General features: G+C 44.4%; 1 protein-coding gene across 12 annotated transcripts in view; it reads right to left on the bottom strand.

Annotated features, from left to right (window-relative positions):
- Positions 1 to 100: 100 nt before the first annotated feature.
- Slc38a6 (solute carrier family 38, member 6) overlaps positions 101 to 20,608 on the bottom strand; it is a 75,260-nt gene continuing 54,752 nt past the window's right edge. For 7 of the 12 annotated variants that reach the window (XR_003950074.1, NM_001037717.3, XM_030246833.1 and 4 more), the window contains 7 exons: positions 20,339 to 20,392; positions 18,351 to 18,430; positions 17,206 to 17,306; positions 11,461 to 11,585; positions 10,204 to 10,348; positions 9,926 to 10,020; positions 8,054 to 9,642 (listed from right to left, as the gene is read on the bottom strand). Coding sequence is in view for 7 of the 12 variants with exons in the window: in NM_001037717.3 (NP_001032806.2) it covers positions 9,562 to 9,642; positions 9,926 to 10,020; positions 10,204 to 10,348; positions 11,461 to 11,585; positions 17,206 to 17,306; positions 18,351 to 18,430; positions 20,339 to 20,392 (681 nt within the window). In the remaining 5 variants the exon portion in view is untranslated. Of the gene's footprint in view, positions 2,101 to 5,852; positions 6,996 to 8,053; positions 9,643 to 9,925; positions 10,021 to 10,203; positions 10,349 to 11,460; positions 11,586 to 17,205; positions 17,307 to 18,350; positions 18,431 to 20,338; positions 20,393 to 20,608 lie in introns of those variants that run through there. The other 5 variants (XR_381537.4, XM_011244154.3, XR_001780471.2 and 2 more) reach the window with 5 other exon arrangements.

Raw genomic sequence — 20,608 nt, 5'->3', positions numbered from 1 at the left:
ACTGCCTGTAACATCGGCTCCAGGCTATTCTGGCTTTCAAGGACACCCGTACAGAGGTATACACTGAGACAAACAAAAACATGAAACATGATAAGTAAAAATCTTTTAAAAATAAATTTTATTTGGATATGGGTAACAAGTCAGATTTGAATACATGCTGGATTTCAATGATGTGTACTTGGGCAGATTAGTTCAATACATATTCATGTCTGAAAATTTTCACAATGAAAAGGTAGGGTATACTCATGGAGTAACTTTTCTCCTTTAATTTACAGTAAACAGCCAAAAAAAAAAAAAAAACCCAAAACAAACAAACAAAAAAACCCAAAAACCAAAAAACATGACCTCCTGAGTCATAGGATGCAGAGGGCATTGAGTGTGTTTGGTATCAGCTGTAAACCTTTATGACAGAGATTCAAACTAAACAAACATGATAATAGAACCAAGGATTTGTTTGCCTCCACATCACTGATAATCCAGAATCAGGGAAGAGCAGTAATAATGTCTTCCTCCTGGTGGTTCCTGTTTGTCCTCGCACTGCTCTTTCTGAAATGCCCACCTCTGGGGAATGATTTTTGAAGGCTGGGCCTTTAGGAAGTGATGGGGTCTTGAAGGCTCCGCCATCGTTGACAGAGAGGTGACTGCGTTTTCTCTGTGGCTCTTGAACTTTTTAGTATTCAGAACAGCCTCTCCCCGCTGCACGGTGTAGCGTCCTAGGCTGGACAGGAGACGAGGCAGCCCCTCTGAGACACCCGCTCCGACAATACCTGGATATTGCCCTTTCTGGCCTCTAGGGCTGTGAGCAACTCAATTCTGTCCATTGTAAATGAGCAAAGAAGGCTGCTACAGCATCTTACCTACAATCACGCCTTATCTCCTGGGAACAGCAGAGAGGCAAAAGGGGCAATTCTCACACCATTCATAAAAGCCACAGGAGAACCTTCTAAATGTGCCACGAGGGAAGGGCTCGTGTGTATTTACTGAGGACCAATTATAAGAACTAATCACCGGGAGCAGGTAACACTCTAGAGAACTAATCTAACACACAGGAGACCCTGGCTTCGGTTCCCAAAACAATAGATGGAAACAATGAACAGAGCGTGAAGACAGCCACAGACGGAAAGGCAGTACTTACAAGCTATAAACCTGATGAGCAGTCAATATCCTAAATATATAAGGAATTGTAGCCCCAAATAATTGGATTTAAAATCAAATCAAAACAAAACGAAAAGACTAGGCTGAGAGTTTCTCCAAAGAAGACATACAAGTTGCTAAGGATACCGGACAGCACGAGTCATCTCCCAAAGGTAAAACAAGACTTCACTGAGACATGGCATCCCAGCCCAGAAAGATGGCTGCTGCAAACACTGTCGATGATAAGGGGAGAGCAGAGCCAGTCTTGGGAGAGTGTAAGGTGGTACTGCAGCTAGAGACCAACTCCGAGACTAAAAGTAGAACAACCCCATGATTCCATACGCCCAAATAATTGCAAACAGCGCCACGAAGGGCTATTTGTATTCATAAGCCCATCACTGCACTGTCTGTAGTAGCCAAGAGGCGGAAATAGCCCAAATGTCCACTGGTCAATGAACGAAGAAATCCTGATGTGTACATATCACACAGTCAGATTTGAGAGAAAGAGACACTCTTGTGTGTGCCTGGGCAAAACTGGAGAATATGCTAAGCCAAACAAATCAGGCTCTGAAGGGCAGACAGTGAAAAGTCTCCTCTAGACATAATGGTTTATACACCGTCCCTACACGATGCACTCCAGGAGGGGACAGTGGGGGTAGCCCAAGGCTGCAGGGCTGAGGAAATCTGAACTGCTCCGTGGTGTACAATTTTAGTCATGTCAGATGAGAAAGAAAGCTCTAGGTATGTGCCACACCACGCGCCTATAATATGACACTGTACATGCGAGCCTTGCTGACCACAGTGCAGATTTTCTCCTAAGATGGGAAGCCTGGGTTGCAGGCAGCAGCGGTGAGAGTGAGATGGCAGGCTAGGAAGCCGGGTGAGAACAGCAGGCTGTGAGCAGAGAGATTAGCTGCGCAGGGAAACAGATTCCCAGGTGGCGAGTTCAAGGTGGTCGTGGAGCAACTAGAGATACAGAAAACAGACAAATGCATGAAGCTTGTTCCTAATGAGACTCGCGGCTGAGAAACTCAAGGGTGGGTGCTCTCCAGGGATAGTAACACAGACTGGGAGAAGGAGATAACAATGTGGAACACTCGCTTTCTCACTTGGCCTTTTTTCTTCCGTGAATGAGATGGAAAAAAAAAAAAGGAAGGATGTCAAAAAAAACAAAAAAGCAGGAACAATGGCTGATGCACTAGAGTCATGATTTTAAACAAGTGTCAGTTACTGGGAGGGTTAGCGGACAGTATGTGATGTAATAGCGTCATATTCAATCTTTCTTCATACTCACACACACACACACACACACACACACACACACACACATACATAGAGGAATTACTCAAGACAGTCAACTTAAAAACAGTAGAAGTTTGTTCTGGCCCAGTTTTGAAGCTTTCTGCCCATGGCCATTTGGTCTCCTTGCTTTAAGAGGCTGATGGTGGAGTACATGATGAACATGGGGGAGGGAACGGATCTCTTTTCAGCATTCAGAAAATGAAGATATGGAGGGGTATGGTTCCAAGCTTCAATGGCATGTGTCTGATGACCAGAGGACCTTTCACGTGTCCTACCTCTGAAAGCTCCTGCTGCCTCCCAATGGTGCCAAACTAGGGACCGAACATTTAATAAACCAGCCTTTGGGGGACACTTAACATTCATCTCTAGCAGCATGTATATTCTTTCAAAAATATTTTAGGGCTGGCGAGATAGCTCAGTGGGTAAGAGCGATGACTGCTCTTACGAAGGTCTTGAGTTCAAATCCCAGCAACTATATGGCAGCTCACAACCATATAAGAGTGAGTAATGAGATCTGACTCACTCTTCTGGTGCGGTGGAAGTCAGCTACAGTGTACTTATGTATAATACTAAGTAAATCTTTAAAAGATTTTTTTTTCTTTAAATCCACAGTTTAAACATAGGGTCTCAAGACTACAGTAATTCACCTGTAAAAAGCCTGTAGTTTCTGTTAGCCACATTCTGCAATGTTCCAAAGGTGTAAAGCTACTGAAACTCAGAATGTTATTACAATAAAAATGGGCTTTGAGCAGCAAGAACAGTGTCTTCTGTTGCCTAAGTGGCTGACACAGCAGAAGAGGCCCTTGGCTGGGAGCCAGCTGATCTGCGGAACAGTAGTAAGAAAAGTGTCCATACTCAGAGATTTAGCAGCTGACTCAGGCTCTCCCAACTACCACACCACCTGAAGAAATCAAGTGTATTTCTCCTGGTTGAGAGAAAACTGGTTTTCAAGTAATACAAATCTTCAGCGAGAGCCAGGCATGCATGGTGTGGTAGCTCAGGAGTCTGATGCAGGAGGAGAACCAGGAATTTGAGGTCATCCTGAGCTACATAGTGAGTTCCAGGCAAGCCTGACCCAGAACCTCTCACTGGGCTGAAAAGATGGTTAAGAACCATGTGAATGCTGGCTAATTTGGAGCATCTGAGTTTGAAACCCCGCACTCATGTAACATGCTGGGTGTGGCAGAGAGACTCTGCCTCAAAGGTAGAGAGTGATAGAGGTGACACTTTTCTGAACTCTGCTTATACACAGGTGCGCGCGCACACACACACACACACACACACAGACACACACACACACACACCTACCTCTTTAAGTAGTTTCAATCATTCAGTCCATCTGAAAGGTCAGAAAAGTTCAAGTTGTATCTGAACTCTTCTCAGGCAAGATGGACAGCTAGCTCCTAGCTTTATGTTTTTGGGACTAGGGCAATCCCTGGGTTTTGTATTGTATGTATTGTATTATTTTCTTATTGTATTAGGTAACTACATACCTAGCCCTTTGCTTCTGCACTTAAGTCCACTAATGACATTAGATAGACATATATACATTCAAACAAGTGAGAGATATTTTCTACAGGCCACTAACTTTTCTTTTAAATAGCATCCCATGTTTCTTGTCTTTTCAGCCATCTGCCCCCACCCCTCCCACCTTTATCCCCATTTACTTGGTCCCACAGGGGAAGGGAGCTCTCACGCCCACCTGTCCACTTGGCGCAGGGCCAAGCTGAGTCTTCCTGCTCTTCCTCTTGCTCTTCTTGACTAGCAGTATGGTGAGCCTGGACAACAGCTCACCAAGAGAGAGGTGAGAGAAGGAACTGTCTCTCCATAAAGAAACCATGCCTGCAGGTCTACTCATCCTCCACCCAGCCCCTTTTCCAATTTCTCCACCCCACAGCGGAAAGACTGCCAGAGTACAGGCAGAAGAGTGACAAAATCGTTCATTTAAATTAGAAAAACAAACTTCTCAGTACCACAAAAGGTTCGGAGATGTCCTGAGGTCAGATATTAGACGTCAGAGTCTGCCTGTTTAGCATGGGGGCATTCCAACTGCAGAATGCTGTTCTCAGGGTAGAGACGGTGCAGCTCGGGTGGGTCCCTTTCAGTCTCCCTTCCATCTCCCCACAGCCCACTGGCAACACCAGCCTTGCAGACAGCAGAGGAGGAACCTCCACACCCAGCTCCCTGCAGGGTACCCAGTAACCTGATCCCACAAACACGCAGAGCAGAGAAAGGGAGGGAAACCTGCCCACCTTGAAAAGAGGTCTTTCAAATTCACTAACTTTCACACAATGTTAGCCACTTTATGTGTGTTAAGAACATTTTATTCCTAGGCTCAGAAATGAATCCTTTCAAAGGTTAAATGGCTTTAGCACTTCCAATGAGTGGGTTATACACTTCCAACACAGATGAGCGCTGTTACAAATGATACCTTGAGAAAGGAATCCACCCTTCCTTGCTCATTCTGTTCACCTCACTATGCAGGAATACAGGAAAGTGTCTTAAAAAAACTTAATTTTACTACACCCCCCCCCCCTGTCATACAGAGAGACACACACACACACACACACACACACACACACACGAGACACACACACACACACACACACACACACACACACACACACACACGAGCATGCACACACACAGGATAGGGGTTGGGAGTGGAGGTCTGAGGACAAGTCATGGACCTGGACTGATGCTTGCCTAGCAAGGGACTTTATGCTGAGTCATCCTGAAGGCCATAAGAAAGTTGTTAGTTGATTTTTTTAGACTGGCCTTGAATTCAGAGAGTTCCACCTATTGGGATTAAAGCTGGCTTTTAAGGTAGATCTTTATATAGAGGCAAACAAGAACATAAAACTTTGTAAAAGTAAAGTTTTTAAGAGTAGCAGAAAGCCAATTAATTCTTACCTTACTAGAGCATATGTCAATTGACCTGAAAATGATCATCCCTGCCTTGCTCTGGGAAAGCTACACTTTACAGGAGCATACATGAGAGTGTGGAACTGAACAAAGCCAGAAAGCTTTGAGTTGATCTGGCCACAGCCATCAACTGTCACAGGCAGAATCACCAAGGGGCACACTTGAGTAGACAATCTACCACTGTTCAAGACTCCAGTTCTGCACCTAAATACAGTGATGACTTTAAGATCCTGTTTCCAGGTGAAAAAGGAAAACAACAAACAAAAGAAACTACCACCTCCTTCACCACCACCACCACCACCACCACCACCACCACCACCACCACCACCACCGCCGCCATCACCACCACCACCACCACCACTTCCACTAACCACAATCACCACCACCAACATCACCACCATCACCACCACCACCACCACCGCCATCACCACCACCACCACCTCCACTAACTACCACCACTACCACCACCACTTCCACTAACCACAATCACCACCACCAACATCACCACCATCACCACCAACATCACCAACATCACCACCACCACCACCAGAACAAAGCTTTCCAGCAGTTGGGTGTTTAAAGGACAGTAAATCAGCCCACTGCTGTCCTGTTTTCTCCACAGCCAGACTGAAATAATACAGCCCCGCAGAGGTGTGAATTACCCCCATTCATCTTAATGGAGTGTTAACTTCAAAGGCTTGTTTTAACCATTTAAATGCTAAGCTCATGAGTAAACATTCTGTTAAGAAAAAAAAAAGTACAACTTAAACATTCACCCTGAACATATGAAAGTAATTTACGGTCTTGGCATTTTGTCTTTTAATTTAGCAAATAACTCTCCAAATGTTAGAAAAGTGTGTTTTGTGCGTTTCTTAGTTTTATTTTAAATAGTTATTACCTAATAAATTATGACCATTAAGCTCATAAGGAGAAGGCCCATATTTCCCAGAAAATAATGTTGGGGGTACGTGGACAAGGTTATGAAGGGGTCACGGTTCTTGCCAGCCTTCTCATCGGCTTCCTCCAAACTCACAGAAAATGTGACTCAAGCAAGCAACCCGGCAGGACAGAAGGTTAAAGGAAAGTGGGCCACCTCCACCACCGTGGTAGTAACTCAATTCTGTGCAGTGTTACAAAGGATATTTGTCTCTTGCCAAACCTCCCAGGGCACTGTCTTAGGAACAGGTGACACAGTATTAATTGATGCCCAGCTGTCGCCACACTTAACATTTGCCCCCGGGGGCATCCCTGCATCTGTTGTAGATTTAGGGCTATTTTGGTATTACTAGAGTTAAGATTTATTTAAGCAGCTGAACACCTATGAGCATTATTTCATAAACAGAAAAAAAAAAAAAAGAGGGGGCAAGGAGCTCGTTAATCGACGAACTCTCACCTGAAGCTGCTGAGAGGGGCCAGGCTTGCACGCTATGTGGCCAGCTTCAGAATGACGTAAGCAGGAGAAGCACACAGCTGGCGTGGAACTGTGGGAGAGCACTGACCTCTGCTTCCAGGGCCAGCTCCTCGGGGGTGAAGGCTAAAGGGACTCAGAAGGTAAAGCCATGCAGGACAGAAGGTGAAAAAGCCAAGACCCTTGGGTAGAAAGGCATTCCACTTTACTGCTCTCCAGAAGGGACCTATCCAAGCAAAGGGACAAACAGTAGTAAGAAAGAGTAAAAAAGAGTTTGTCTGCATCTATCTATCAAAGGTTATTTAACCTTCCCCACACAGTCCTTAAAGTATGGGTATTAATTCATTTTCCTAGAGTTCAAAGTAGAAGCATGGAGGTTAAGAGTCGTTTCATTAAGATCCAAACCCAGCCCGTCTCTCCCCATCCCAACCCAAATCCTGGCCTCTCCCCATTACACCCAAGTTGTCAATGTTCTCTTTGATCTTTTCCAAAGGGAAGCGCTGTTACCCAATTTTTAGCCTCTTTCCTAAGGGGAAGGCAAGAGGACACCTGCAAAAGTGTGTATTTCCATATATGCAAATTCTTACTTTACATGAGACTCCCTGCTTTACAGGTCAGCTGCGGCAGGGCCTTTGACTGAGGCACCCTGGCTCTGGCAGGCTGCCAAACATGGGGGCCCTTTACACAGAACTCTCATGGCAGAAAGCCTGAGATTCAAGTTTCCAACTGGGCATCGTGGCAATGGGCAAAATGCAGTGTTTTACAATTTCTACTAATTTCTAAACACTGAATGAGAAGGACCATCAATATCTGTCTCTTTTCCAAGAATAATATCACATATAATAATGACAATCTGAGGCCTGGAGAACTTTTAACCGCACAAAAGCATCCAACACACACACACACAGATATAAAACTGAACAATGAGCAAACAACCCAACTTAAAAATGGGCAAGAATTAGACACTTATCTAAGAAAATATGCAGAGGTCACAGATGTGCAATGTCTATATCATGCCGTTAGGGAATCTCAAAACAGAGACGCCATTAAATTGGCGAGAACGCACCAGCCTACAGTAATAACCCCAAATGCCAGTGAGGATATGTGATCACAGGCCACTCACTCATTGCTGGTGATGGTGCAAGATGTTACCACTGCTTTGGAACACAGTTTGGCAGTTTCTTATAAAACTAAATATACCTTCACATATGCTCCTTGGCATTTACCCCACCCCCACCCCCAAATGAAAACATGACCAGGTAAAAAAAAACCAGCATACAAACAGCATTTTTAGTGCTTTTATTGATGGCTGGCAAAACCTGGAAGTAGTAGAAAGGTCTTCCATGAGGTGAGTGGATCAACAAACATGATACAGCCATATAATGGGGCATCACTCAGGACTGGACATGACACTCAGTCCTACATGATCCCAATCATGACATTCTGGTAGGAAAATCAGTGGTGGCCAAGAGAAACTTTAATGTCAACCTTGGACTTTAGCATCCCTGGGTGTAACACGTGCTACACTGACACAAGGCATTCATTCATAGCAGGAAAGCTACAGAGTTGGAGTAAGAAGTCACATAGAATCTTTCAGTTCATTTGCTCAATACGTATGGAAATGCACAACTACTCTAAAAAAAATAAAGGCTACTTTTTTTTTTAAGTCACAGATGCCAGGCATGTGCCAGGATGGTGGCAGAGTTCCTAACCCCAGCACTTGGCAGGAGCAGCAGCAGGCAGTCTGTAGCGGTGATTGGTTAACCCGCTTTGGCTCCTGGCAAGTCCCACTCAAGCTGCGCCTGCCCAGGAGCTATCTGGATTCTCAAATGAGTCTACATTCCAGCTGATTCTGACATGCCTTAACTAGCTCAATGGCTGGGCACTTCTAGTCCTCTCCGAGGCTAGCATACATTTCCCTCTGGTATTCCTGGCTTAACACCTTCTAAATCTATGGGTTTTTTGTTTTATTTTGTGTGTGTGTGTGTGTGTGTGTGTGTGTGTGTGTGTGTGTGTGTGTGTGTGTTTTGTTTGTTTGTTTGTTTTTGTTTTTCGAGACAGGGTTTCTCTGTATAGCCCTGGCTGTCCTGGAACTCACTTTGTAGACCAGGCTGGCCTCGAACTCAGAAATCCGCCTGCCTCTGCCTCCCGAGTGCTGCCCAGTTACTTATTGGGCAGCAGCCCCACCCACCCCACCCCCAACCCCCAGGGCTGCTTTCCCTTTCAACCTACATTGCTGGATAACTTTCTCCTGCAGCTCTTAAATCTGATCCCTTTCCCCCTCAATCATGGCGATTCTTCTCTCCCCCTCTCTGTCCCTTGCCCGTACAATCTAAAAGTCCCACCTCCATTTTTCTGTCCAGCCATTGGCAATTTTTTTTTTTTTTGTAAATTATCAATTGAAGCCAGCTGAGGACAGGGACCCTCAGGCCTGGAAGCCAGGCTTTGGGAACCAAATTAAGACCTTTGTCTTAGAACCAAATCCCAATAGCAGACTGCTGTGAGTTCAAGGCCAGCTTGGTCTACACAGCTAGGTCCTGCTTCAGACACAGAACAAAACACAGAAAATGAAACTTCCAAACAAAAGAGTGACTCTGCACATTTAAGAACATTTCAAGTATTTTGAGTATTTCTAATTTTGGTTAAAATTAAAATGGCTAAATTCCTATTGCTGCTCTGTCCGGCTTCCCTATTAACAGTTTTCCTGAGTGTAATTTTCATATATGGCACCTTCCACAATGATCCCTTCTTGTTTATAGAGAGGTAAGTTAGTCTTCATAATAAAAACTTTTTCATTTGTTGACCCAGTCAAAAATGATGAGCACTAAACTGAAGCTTCCGACCACAGCGCCTGTGAGGAGCAGGAACAAAGCCTGTGGAGACAGAAGAGATGCTGAGTGTGAGCCTCCGTCCTCTCCACTGCGGACTTTCATTCAGTGTCAGTACATGGGGTCTCAAGCTGTGGCTCAGGCTAGCCTTGAACACTCAGCAATCCTCCTGCCTCAATCCCCTAAGAGCTGGGATTACAAGCATGAGCCATCATGCCAGACTCTAAAATGAACTTTGTAAATTAAGATATTCTGTCTTCTTAGATACAGTAATAAACACACTATTCCTTAAAATAGAAGCCTTTTTAAACAGTTGGAAACAACCTACCCCAAGCTTTTTCCAGGAGAGGAAGTCCTCTCGGCTGAGTTTAAGATAAAATAACCCTGGGAACACAAAAATCAAGCATGTCGATGTGCTGGCGCCTGGAGAGGAAGAAACAGGCCGTGTGAGCTCAGCTGAGAGAGTGATGACTTTATTACCCCTCTGGCTTTTGTGGGGCTGGAGACCAAACCTGAGGAGCCCACCCGTGCTGGGAGACGCTCTTCCACTGATGAAACATCCCCGTCCCCTTTACTACATGGGTTTTTTTAAAGTGGGAAACTTACCAACCACACCAAATACATTTCTAATGTCCGGGACATAGATGGCGAGCACCACGATGATGGCGTTGAGCGCTGCTGTGGTCAGGGAATGTCGGATCCAGGAGAACGGGTAATTGGAGAACAGGATCATCATTAAAGCTTTCCTGGCCTAAGAGCAGGGGAAGGAGGTCAGGCGAAGGGTGGAGGATGGAGGGCACAGCACTTGCTTAGAGGAGCACATGTACAGTAACCATAATATTATTACCCCAAATCATTTGTATTCCCCAGACACAGCATAAACTGTCATTATGCGGTGTTTTTATTCTCATAAACCTTTCTGAGAGAGTGTCATAAAAATTATTTTTCTTAAATTCCACACAAAGTTTCACAGGCGATTTTTCCAGAAAATATAATTTAAAGAATTACAAGCCATAACACTGCGTTACGAAATCACAAAGAACAACTTTCATTAAATTCAACAGACAAACTTTCAAGCATAAAAAAACAAAACATGGCATGGAAGAGAAACACCATTTTCTGTTTTGTTTTGTTATCTGTTCCATGGTGTGGAATGCAAAAGCATTCCCACATCTTCCACTGCCAGGGCAGACCACTGGCAGCCACAGCCCACACGTTTCTGCAGCCCCGGCCGGACCCCTGACCCTGCGGTCTCACAGGGAGGGCAAGGATTCCTGCAGGTCCCGTCTGTAAGAACTCATGTGAGTTCAAGACACCCAGGCAGAAGCCTTTCTACCCAAAGCTGTTGTTTTCATTTTCACGGAAATTCTTCAGATTCTTCTGTGCAGCGACTGGATGCAGAATGGGAATCTGCTCTGCCTCCTAAATCTTAGAGCGAGTATAAAGCCTTAGAGTGAACCAGCTTCCCCTATGGGAAGAGGCTGTAGACCAAGAAGAGCTTATTTTTGCTGAATCGACTTTCTCTTCTTTGTGCACATTCTTTTGAAAACAGAATATAGGAAGACACCACCCCCTGCAACCCTAAAACTTTAGAACTATAGTTTCTAAATTGGAAACAAAACTGAGGGAGAGGTAAATCTAAAGGGAACCTCAGAGAGCACAGATTAGCGTCCGTCGAGGCTCACTGTTATTTCTGTGCTTTCATGGGACCATGTGCTAGTATGAGGTCTTGGATCAATTACCTGACAAATGAATAAGATACACAAGGCTAGATGTGATTCAGAGGTTCTGGTCTGCAAAGCATTAGTGTTGCCATATTAGGGAGCCACGACACTAAGCAACAAAACCTTTAGGCATACTTACAGGGAAGTGGATTAGAGGGGCTGTCAGAAGCACGGCGAATAGTATGCACAACTTCACAGCCATGACAATAACATCATGTGGCAAGTATTTACTATAACCTTGTAGCAATTCTGACTCCACTTTGTCTGTAAATAAATTAAAACAACAACAGCAGCAGCAATCAGGGTCGAATAATAAACTTTGTACCACTATGCCAATAATACCAAAGTTATTTTCTGTTGCATTACTGGTTTATACTAGGCTTGGATACCATTCTGAAATTAGTTTCTGGCCTTTTTCTCTCTGTACTAGGAAATACAAAGATACTAAGCATGTCCTGAGATGTATGCTACTTTCTGACATGTATTACAGAGTTGACTTCCTTATTTGGGGGTGTCTGAGCCATTGCACATATGTGGAGCTCAGAGGACATGTGGGACCTGGTTCTGGGACCAAACTTGGTTCACTGAGCTTGGTGGCAAGGGCTTTCACCTTCTGGGACATCTTGCCAGCCCATGTAAATGCTTTTGTATTCTTTTAAGAAATTTTTAATCAGTACACACAGGATCTTCAAAATTACGACTAAAACAATTAACAATATCTCTTTAACCAGGTGTGGTGGTGCATGGCTGTAATCACAACTATGGGGAGGCAGAGGCAGAGAGGCAGAGAGGCAGAGAGGCAGAGGAATCTTTGTGAGTTTGAGGCTAGTCTGGCCTACTTATCAATGTTCGAGGCCAGTGAGACCTAATCACAAAAACAAAGTAAAATGAAACACAAAACAGAAACCAAAGCAAACTCCTTAGAACTTGTCCATACTGTTAAGGAAAGGGTTTACACACTTGTGCCTATAAAGTGCTTACATGTGCACTGGTGAATTTGGTCACCATAGCAATATGAGATATGAAGGCTCAAGAGTGCCAGGCAGTCTGCCTAAGAGCACACTGTGTGGGGTAGGCAGAGCACCCCACGCTTGTGATATAGTGACCCCTCACCACCAGTGTTTCTCAGATTCCACGATGTCCTGTGCAGGACACACTCCAGGGATTGCTTACACTTCTGCAGAGTGTTTTGTGTACAGTATCAGCTCTGTCCATTTCCATCTTGCGTAAAAGAAAGAATGAAGGGTCAAGAAAATGGCTTGCTTAGTAAATCAGGTCCATTCAGAGATAGGACTGAGAGAAGCCAACCAGGCTCTCTACCTGGTAGCTTCCTTCCATTCGCACTGTTCCCCTCACCCAGGTCACCTAAGAACAATGATGGTGTTCAACCACACCTCAGGACCTCTAGACAAAGATCAGTTTAGACTTAAAATAGGACAGAGTTTTTAAATCCCACAGACTGGGATGTCGGGCTGTATAGAAGAGAAGAAAGTGTGCGGGACAGGACTTCATTACTCCTCATTCTTCTGACTAGCTCTGGCCACTGTGCCTTCCAGGCTAGAGACTGGAACCCCCAACTGTGAGCCAGAGTAAACCCTTCTCCCTCAGGCTGCTTGGCACCTCATGCATTTTGTTGCAGCAATGAGGAATGTAACTAAGATAGAAAGAGGAGTGTATTATGATCTGAACTACATACAAGCACAGAGTGGACAAAAAATATCAGAAACACAAACACAGAAAATCAGTGCCATAATCACTAAAGTAACAGAGGCTCTGAACCAGGCTAGCAACCACAGGCACAGGAGAGGATGGTGAACCAGGCTAGCAACCACAGGCACAGGAGAGGATGGTGAACCAGGCTAGCAACCACAGGCACAGGAGAGGATGGTGAACCAGGCTAGCAACCACAGGCACAGGAGAGGATGGTGAACCAGGCTAGCAACCACAGGCACAGGAGAGGATGGTGAACCAGGCTAGCAACCACAGGCACAGGAGAGGATGGTGAACCAGGCTAGCAACCACAGGCACAGGAGAGGATGGTGAACCAGGCTAGCAACCACAGGCACAGGAGAGGATGGTGAACCAGGCTAGCAACCACAGGCACAGGAGAGGATGGTGAACCAGGCTAGCAACCACAGGCACAGGAGAGGATGGTGAACCAGGCTAGCAACCACAGGCACAGGAGAGGATGGTGAACCAGGCTAGCAACCACAGGCACAGGAGAGGATGGTGAACCAGGCTAGCAACCACAGGCACAGGAGAGGATGGTGAACCAGGCTAGCAACCACAGGCACAGGAGAGGATGGTGAACCAGGCTAGCAACCACAGGCACAGGAGAGGATGGTGAACCAGGCTAGCAACCACAGGCACAGGAGAGAATGCAACTGTCTAGAGTGTTAGACAAAAATTAGAGAATCAAGACCAGGGCTAGGTAGGAGAACTGGGAAGAGCCAAGAAATCTGGATCCTATTTCCAAATCTGAGATACTTGTGAGTCTTTGGAGAAATATGGCAAACTACTTTATTTCCATTTTCTGAGTCATAAAATGAGCTATTAACACTTCTTGCTTAACAACCTCGCAGACATTAAAATGGCCTGCTTACCCAATGTTTGGGCACTGGCGTGGCTCACCCAAGGAACACTTTCCCTCTTTAACATCTGTGATTAGAACGAGTAGAATTAATGCTGGTTGATATTTAGAGATCCCTTTAGTCTGACAGAAGCCATAACTAATATGGTATGTCATAATTATGACAGAAGTCATAATAACAATACCAACTAAGCTTTAAGAGTCTAGATAAGGATTCCAACCAGTTCCAGAAGTATTAATAACTATATTACTAGAAATCCTTTTTGTCCCAGGGTGAAAACCTTCTGAGCTAGCCACTCTGCATTCTTACCTAAGGAACAGATTATAACACACTTATTTGGACTCAGAGAAAGCATCATAGATTTCCAAAAGGACCATTTTTTTTTTTTTTTTGTCCTTTGGACCAGTGGCATCACATGTCTGCCTGTTTAGCATTCCTGTAGCCAAGGAAGATTTCCATAAGGTAGCAGAAAGAATACTGGCGTGCATTTAGAAAGCTGTCTTTTAATTCCAGGACAGGCCATTTTACTGATCTAGGATCAAACTGCTAACCTAAAAAGATGAATTGTACGATTGAACTTCAGGCGAGGCCTACCAGACTGACCATTTCCTGCTGACACGAGCAGCTAAGAGAGCTGGGACTACACCATCTAAAAGCCACAGTAGAAGGCGTTTCTTCATTGTGATTAACAATGGGGACAAAGAAGTACTGCAAGGAAGAAACTATCACCCATCCGAGTGCCTTCTGCCTTTGGAAGGGTGCTAGCACCTGTCAGCCGCCTACTCATGGTGCGGTCCTATCCGCTGGGAATTCCTTCAGTGCATGGCATCTGGAAGCTCACGGGCTAAGGAAAAGGGGTTAAGTTAGAGGCACCCTGACAGCTTTACCTGATAGCATGGCAAATCCCTGTCTAAAAAACACTTCATCTGTATGGATAGTGGCTAAACACATGACAGGGGCTTGGGTAAGCCATGGTTTACTAAAGTTCACTTTAATTAGAACCCAAAACAAAGGAACACGGCCTGGGTTTTATGTTTATCAAAGGCAGCCAAGTGTTGAAGGCTTTGGAGATTTGTAGATATGGAGAAGAAAGGAAGAGAATCGAGGCTTCAGCTCCACTCTAACCTGAAGGTGGCGGCCTCATTAGTCAATCTAAACAGGCTCATCTGAGTTATGAGGACGGAAGCAATCTTAGCAAGACACTCGACTCTCGCTTAGCTGTCAGCTCATTGGCTGAGTCCCTTTTCTGTCTCTGTTGCACCTTAGGCGGTCCTTGTCAGGTTATCTAGAGTTCGGAAGCACCCAGTCTCTCATGGGATTCACATGACTATTTTTAATCATCCTGGGTATTAGTGGGAATTGGAGACTTCTTCCAGGTTGCTCTATTGTCCTACAAGGAGGAGAAGGGCTCTGTATTTATTAGACATTAAAGATTTCCAAGATGAACACAGGATGAGTAGCACTGATCTAAAAACTGAAAGTGTGAAATACTCTGAAATCTAAAACTCACCGCATGACACCAATATTCTAAACTCATCAAGATTCATACATGTGAAACTCTTTTAGTCCTAAGAATCTCAGTGATAATCAGCAGTGCTTATAATGGGTGATAATTGCAATTAAAAATATATGCAGCCATGTGGCACAATATATCTTTTTAAAAGCCAAGAGTCCAGTTTTAGGATCTTGCTAAAGAAAGCTTTGACTAAGCTCACGTCTTTAAACTAGTAAACCTGACAACCAAAATACAACAAAGTATAGCATGTATGTTTAGAGATTTTGTCATTTTGATGAGGAGGAGAGGCTGACAATCTGCCTCACGTTCACTGCTCTGGGCAGCAGGCCTACACTCAGCTCGGGAAGCACACTTTTCAGCAGGATATACACAGAACTCCACCACTGTCACCCTGCAGCACCCTGACTAAATGCAAGCTCACACTTCGATGATAGTGAAATAACACTACTGAAATAACAGACAAGGAGGAGGAAACACCCGGAACAACTGAAGATGTGTCCCACACTGAAAACAGCACACGAATAGCGCATACACAGAAGCCACCATGCGACAGAGCATGCACCGAGAAGCTGTCGTAGGAAGAGGGGCTGGGTAGCCTTGCAGCTACGAGGATCTTTGTTCAATCCTCAGAACCAAGCTTTAAAGAAACCTGGGTGTGATGGATGTCTCAGAACCCCAGGGCTGGGAGGCAAAGGCAGGTAGTGTCGCCACAACTTGCTGACAGACAGTCTAGCCTACTTGTCAATTCCAGGCCAAGTGTGAAACTGGGCCTCACAAAAACAAGGTGGAAGGCTTCTTGAAGAATGACACCTGGGGTTGTCCTCTAACCTCCACCTATACATGCGCAAGCATGCACCCGTGTGCACATCCAACACGCAGCTAAGACTAACTAGAAGTACCGTGCTGACATAGGATATCTAAAACGGAGCCAGTTACAATGGTGAGGATGGTGGTAATGGACAGCTATGGACGGCTCTCACTTGGAAAGGATTATTATGTGCCAAATACTGCAGCAGGACTGTATGTAGACCTCACTTCTGTTTCTCTACAACCTTATTAAGTTATGCTCACGTTACAGATTAGGAGTGAGGATACTTCAAGGCGTGGGCTCCCCTCAAGGTCCCAGAGCTAGTTAGGGCATGACAATTAGTTACGTGACCCAGGTTTGTTGGATTTCAAAACCAATTCTCTTCTCCCTGGGCCCAGGAAGTGCAGCGGTAGAAGAAAACACTGTCTGACGCTGGGACAATGGGAAGGGAAGTGTCACTAAAGGCCAACAGCTGTGACCTCAGACGTCTAAAACCGGAAAGGTGCACAGAGCCCTCCAGCAGGTCACCGGCAGATACACATCGCCTAAGAAAACAGCCAAGTCCTCGCAGTTACTGTGAACTGACGAGTGCGTGCAACACTGGGTGAGCCGAGGGGCTGGGTGCTGTGCTGTGATTGCTTGTGAGTTTTGCTTATCTTTTCTTTCTTGCTCTACATTTTGTTTTTGTTTTCGATATTCTTAATGAAAAAGGAAAAACCTCCACAAACTTTGCAGGAAACATCTCCAAAATATATACTTATATTTTTACGAGTGTCTTTCAGGCATCTGAAGAGAAAGGCACCAACGTGCCTGAGTACAGGCCTTAAGCGTGATTTGTCAGATTCGCCACAGTGCTAAAATGGCCTGGATAGATGGCCTTACAAGCAAGTGGCAGAAAGCAAGGCCACAGGTGGGATGAGGGCATCTGTCCTTCTTTCGTTGCATAATTAAAATTAAAAATATATTCACCATAAAAAGTGAGGTAGCCAAAGAGTGCAGACACAAAGTAAACCAGAAAGCTCAACGCAATCGCTGTGTTGGTCACATTCTGCATCCTTTTCTTTGAAGGGCTGAAACAACAAACAAACAAATACCCAGTGAAGGTTGACAAAGCCAGTGATATGAATCATATCTGAAGAAACGAGCATTGCAAGGCCAGTCAGGGCCAATCATGAGTTCTTCGATGACTACACACTAGAATTCACAGGTGGACACTCAGAAACAGAGATGGTGTCACTGGCAACCTTCCCAGTGAGGACAGACTGAGCTCTTGGCTGCTGTGGTGCTATGAATAGGAATCAGCTCCACAGACTCCTGTGTTTGAATGCTTGACTTAGAGGGAGTGACACTACTAGGAGGTGTGGCCTTGTTGAAGTGGGTGTGGCCTTATTGGAGGAAGTGTGTCACTGGGGGATGGGGTGGGCTTCGAGGTCTCCTATGTTCAAGCTACACCCCGTGTGGTACACAGTCTCCTCCTGATGCTTATGGATACAGATGTAGAACCCTTGGCTTCTCCAGCACCATGTCTGCCTGCCCACCATGACGACAATGGACTGAACCTCTAAACCATAAGCCAGCCCCAACTAAATGTTTTCCTTTATAAGAGTTGCTGTTGCTGGGTGTGGTGGCACACGCCTTTAATCCCAGCACTCGGGAGGCAGAGGCAGGCGGATTTCTGAGTTCTAGGTCAACAGAGTGAGTTCCAGGACAGCCAGGGTTACACAGAGAAACCCTCTCGAAAAAAACAAAAAAAAAAAGTTGCTGTGGGGGGCTGGTGAGATGGCTCAGTGGTTAAGAGCACTGACTGCTCTTCCGAAGTTCCTGAGTTCAAATCCCAGCAACCACATGGTGGCTCACAAACATCCGTAACAAGATCTGACGCCCTTTTCTAGAGTGTCTGAAGACAGCTACAGTGTACTTACATAATAAATAAATAAATCTTTAAAAAAAAAAAAGAGTTGCTGTGGTCATGGAGTCTCTTCACAGTAATAAAACCCCGACTAAAACAATTACTTTGTTTTGTTTGTAAGCTAACACTTGGAATTCAGGGCAATGGGGAAGGGTTCATAAGTGAGAATGTGACTTGATCTGAAGGCCACAGCGTTCCACAGTACCTTTGAAGCTCACAGTATATGGGCAATACTGAGGTATGGCAGAGAAAGGAAAAAGCCATGGTTGGTATGGCGTAAACGCTCTGAAAAAAAATTAGAACAAAACACTATTATCTGTTACATCATTTGTATTTGATAATAACCTCAGTTCTTCTTGCTTTAATTACATTGTTATTTAGTTAGCCCTTGCAGAGGTCAGAGGGTGACTAAGGAGTCAGGCTTGCCGAAGACACTCATACAGCTGAGCCATTGCCAGCACAACAATAAAGCTCTTTCTAAAAAACAACTTAGTCAAATCTGTGCCATCTTTTGTGAATGATCTCTTCATACGACAGACAGAAAGAGAGAGAGAGAGAGAGAGAGAGAGAGAGAGAGAGAGGGGAGAGAGGAGAGAAGAGGATCTGCAGTGGCCAGCAACTACTATAGCTTAGGTGGCTTGCCGATTCTAACCACATTTTCTGGCTGGCCTCTCAAATCATGTTGCTTTATTACAATGATCACTTTCTACATTATTTGGATAAGATAAAACTAATTTAGGTAATATATAAAGAGCTACATTTAAAATAATTTTTATTATAATTCCAGTTGTTCTTAAGGTATGCACGATTTAAATACATCTCATTACCCAAGCAGCAATAGTGCTAATGCTTTCAAATCTGCTTTTAGTTACTCGATCCAAGTAAGTACTCCAAATAGAAGCCACATCTTTGTACTGCCAGAATCCATGACCAAGATCTTTCTTAATGAGCACCAAGATCATTAATTCTAGACCTGAAAAACTCCTTAGGATCTCATGTAATACATAAGCCTAAGGTTTCTTTAAAAATTATTATTAGAATACTTAACAAGAGCCAGAGAAAACTAGCAAGCCAAACGTTATTACCTCTACATTAAAGAACTGTCTTTAACAAATGGATGGTAATGATTTATTTTCTCTTTTCTGGTCTAAAAATATTTCTCCTGAGCTAGTGTTGGGCTCTTCACCAAAAGAAGTTCCAGATGAAGGCCTACTTTGGAATATCGTACCTAGGACGTTGTGTTTCTTGAAGCTGTATTAGGGGAATGAGAGCTTAAGACACGTTCTCTGTTTCATAAGCTGCTCAGTTTCCTGGCCTGTCAACTCCCCTGCCCTGATCTAAGGCCCACGGAGGTCTCCGCCGTGTGAGAGATGTGGTGACCTCCTCACAAGGCTTGGGAAGACGCTTCTTGTTATAAACTGGAGATAAAAGGGAAAGTTTTGCACGGAGAACAACCCACATTAACATTCTATACTAACAAAGCTGTGCAGCGAGGAGAGGAGAGTCTGGTGTCTGGGGCCTGCAAAACCACATTTCAGCAGAAAAACAAAGTCGAGAGGAAGAGACTCCCAGAAACAGGAAGGCTCCGCCTTTTCCGTGAGAGCAAAGCCGGAGCCCCTGTTTGCCTGCTTGTGCTCAGGGATTCTTCCAGGCACTTTCCGGAGCCTACAGCTCTCTTAAGAGTGGGCATGGGACTTGGGTTTCTGGTCTCTGCTGTGAACATCATAAATTTCCCTGGAGTTCTGCTCAGAAGGTACTGGCAGTACTCAAATGCTGGCCCATTGATGAGGCTGTTTAACTAGAGACCAAAGTCCTACTCACCAGGGAGGAGTTTTTGATGTAATTGGCGATTTAGCTTTACAAGTCCAGAGCGCAACAGGAAAGCCATATCCACAGAGGACCTTACTGGCCAGACCAGACATTTGGTAAATCTGTTCTTTTAGGCAAAGGCCCATTTAAAACAGGCTCCATTTAAAAGCATGCCAAAAGAAAGAAAAGAAAAAGGTGGCTGTTTCATAATGGGCCACCCTGTGTTAAATAATATTATTCTTCTGGTAGGCAATCCTATACTTAGCACTTTCATGAAAATTAATTAGTTACAGGTACAAAGACCTAAGAGACCCTGTAACACAAATCTCTTAAAACTTGAAATGTGAAAAATCAACCAAAAGTATCTGTTAATAACTTACACACCTCTTTGGAGAAATGAAAGAGCTTTGGTTTACAGTCATCTGTTGCGTTTGAAATCTGTTTAAGAGTATTGAGGGGAAAAGAAAAACCAATAGGTATTAAAAGTCAGAATACATCAACAAATATGATGAATTTATTACTACTAGAATTTCAAATCAAATTACTTCAAAGAAAAGGTCTAAACTGTTACGTAACTATTACCTTTCACCAACTAGGAAAATAATCATTTATCTTCAATTTCTTTTTTTTAGTTGAAAGGTTAAAAATAAAAAA

This window comes from Mus musculus, chromosome 12 (assembly GCF_000001635.26).
Source record: "Mus musculus strain C57BL/6J chromosome 12, GRCm38.p6 C57BL/6J".
NCBI lineage: Eukaryota > Metazoa > Chordata > Mammalia > Rodentia > Muridae > Mus > Mus musculus.
The sequence above is the reverse complement of the archived record's forward strand: the minus strand, read 5'-3'. Positions and strand labels throughout refer to the sequence as shown.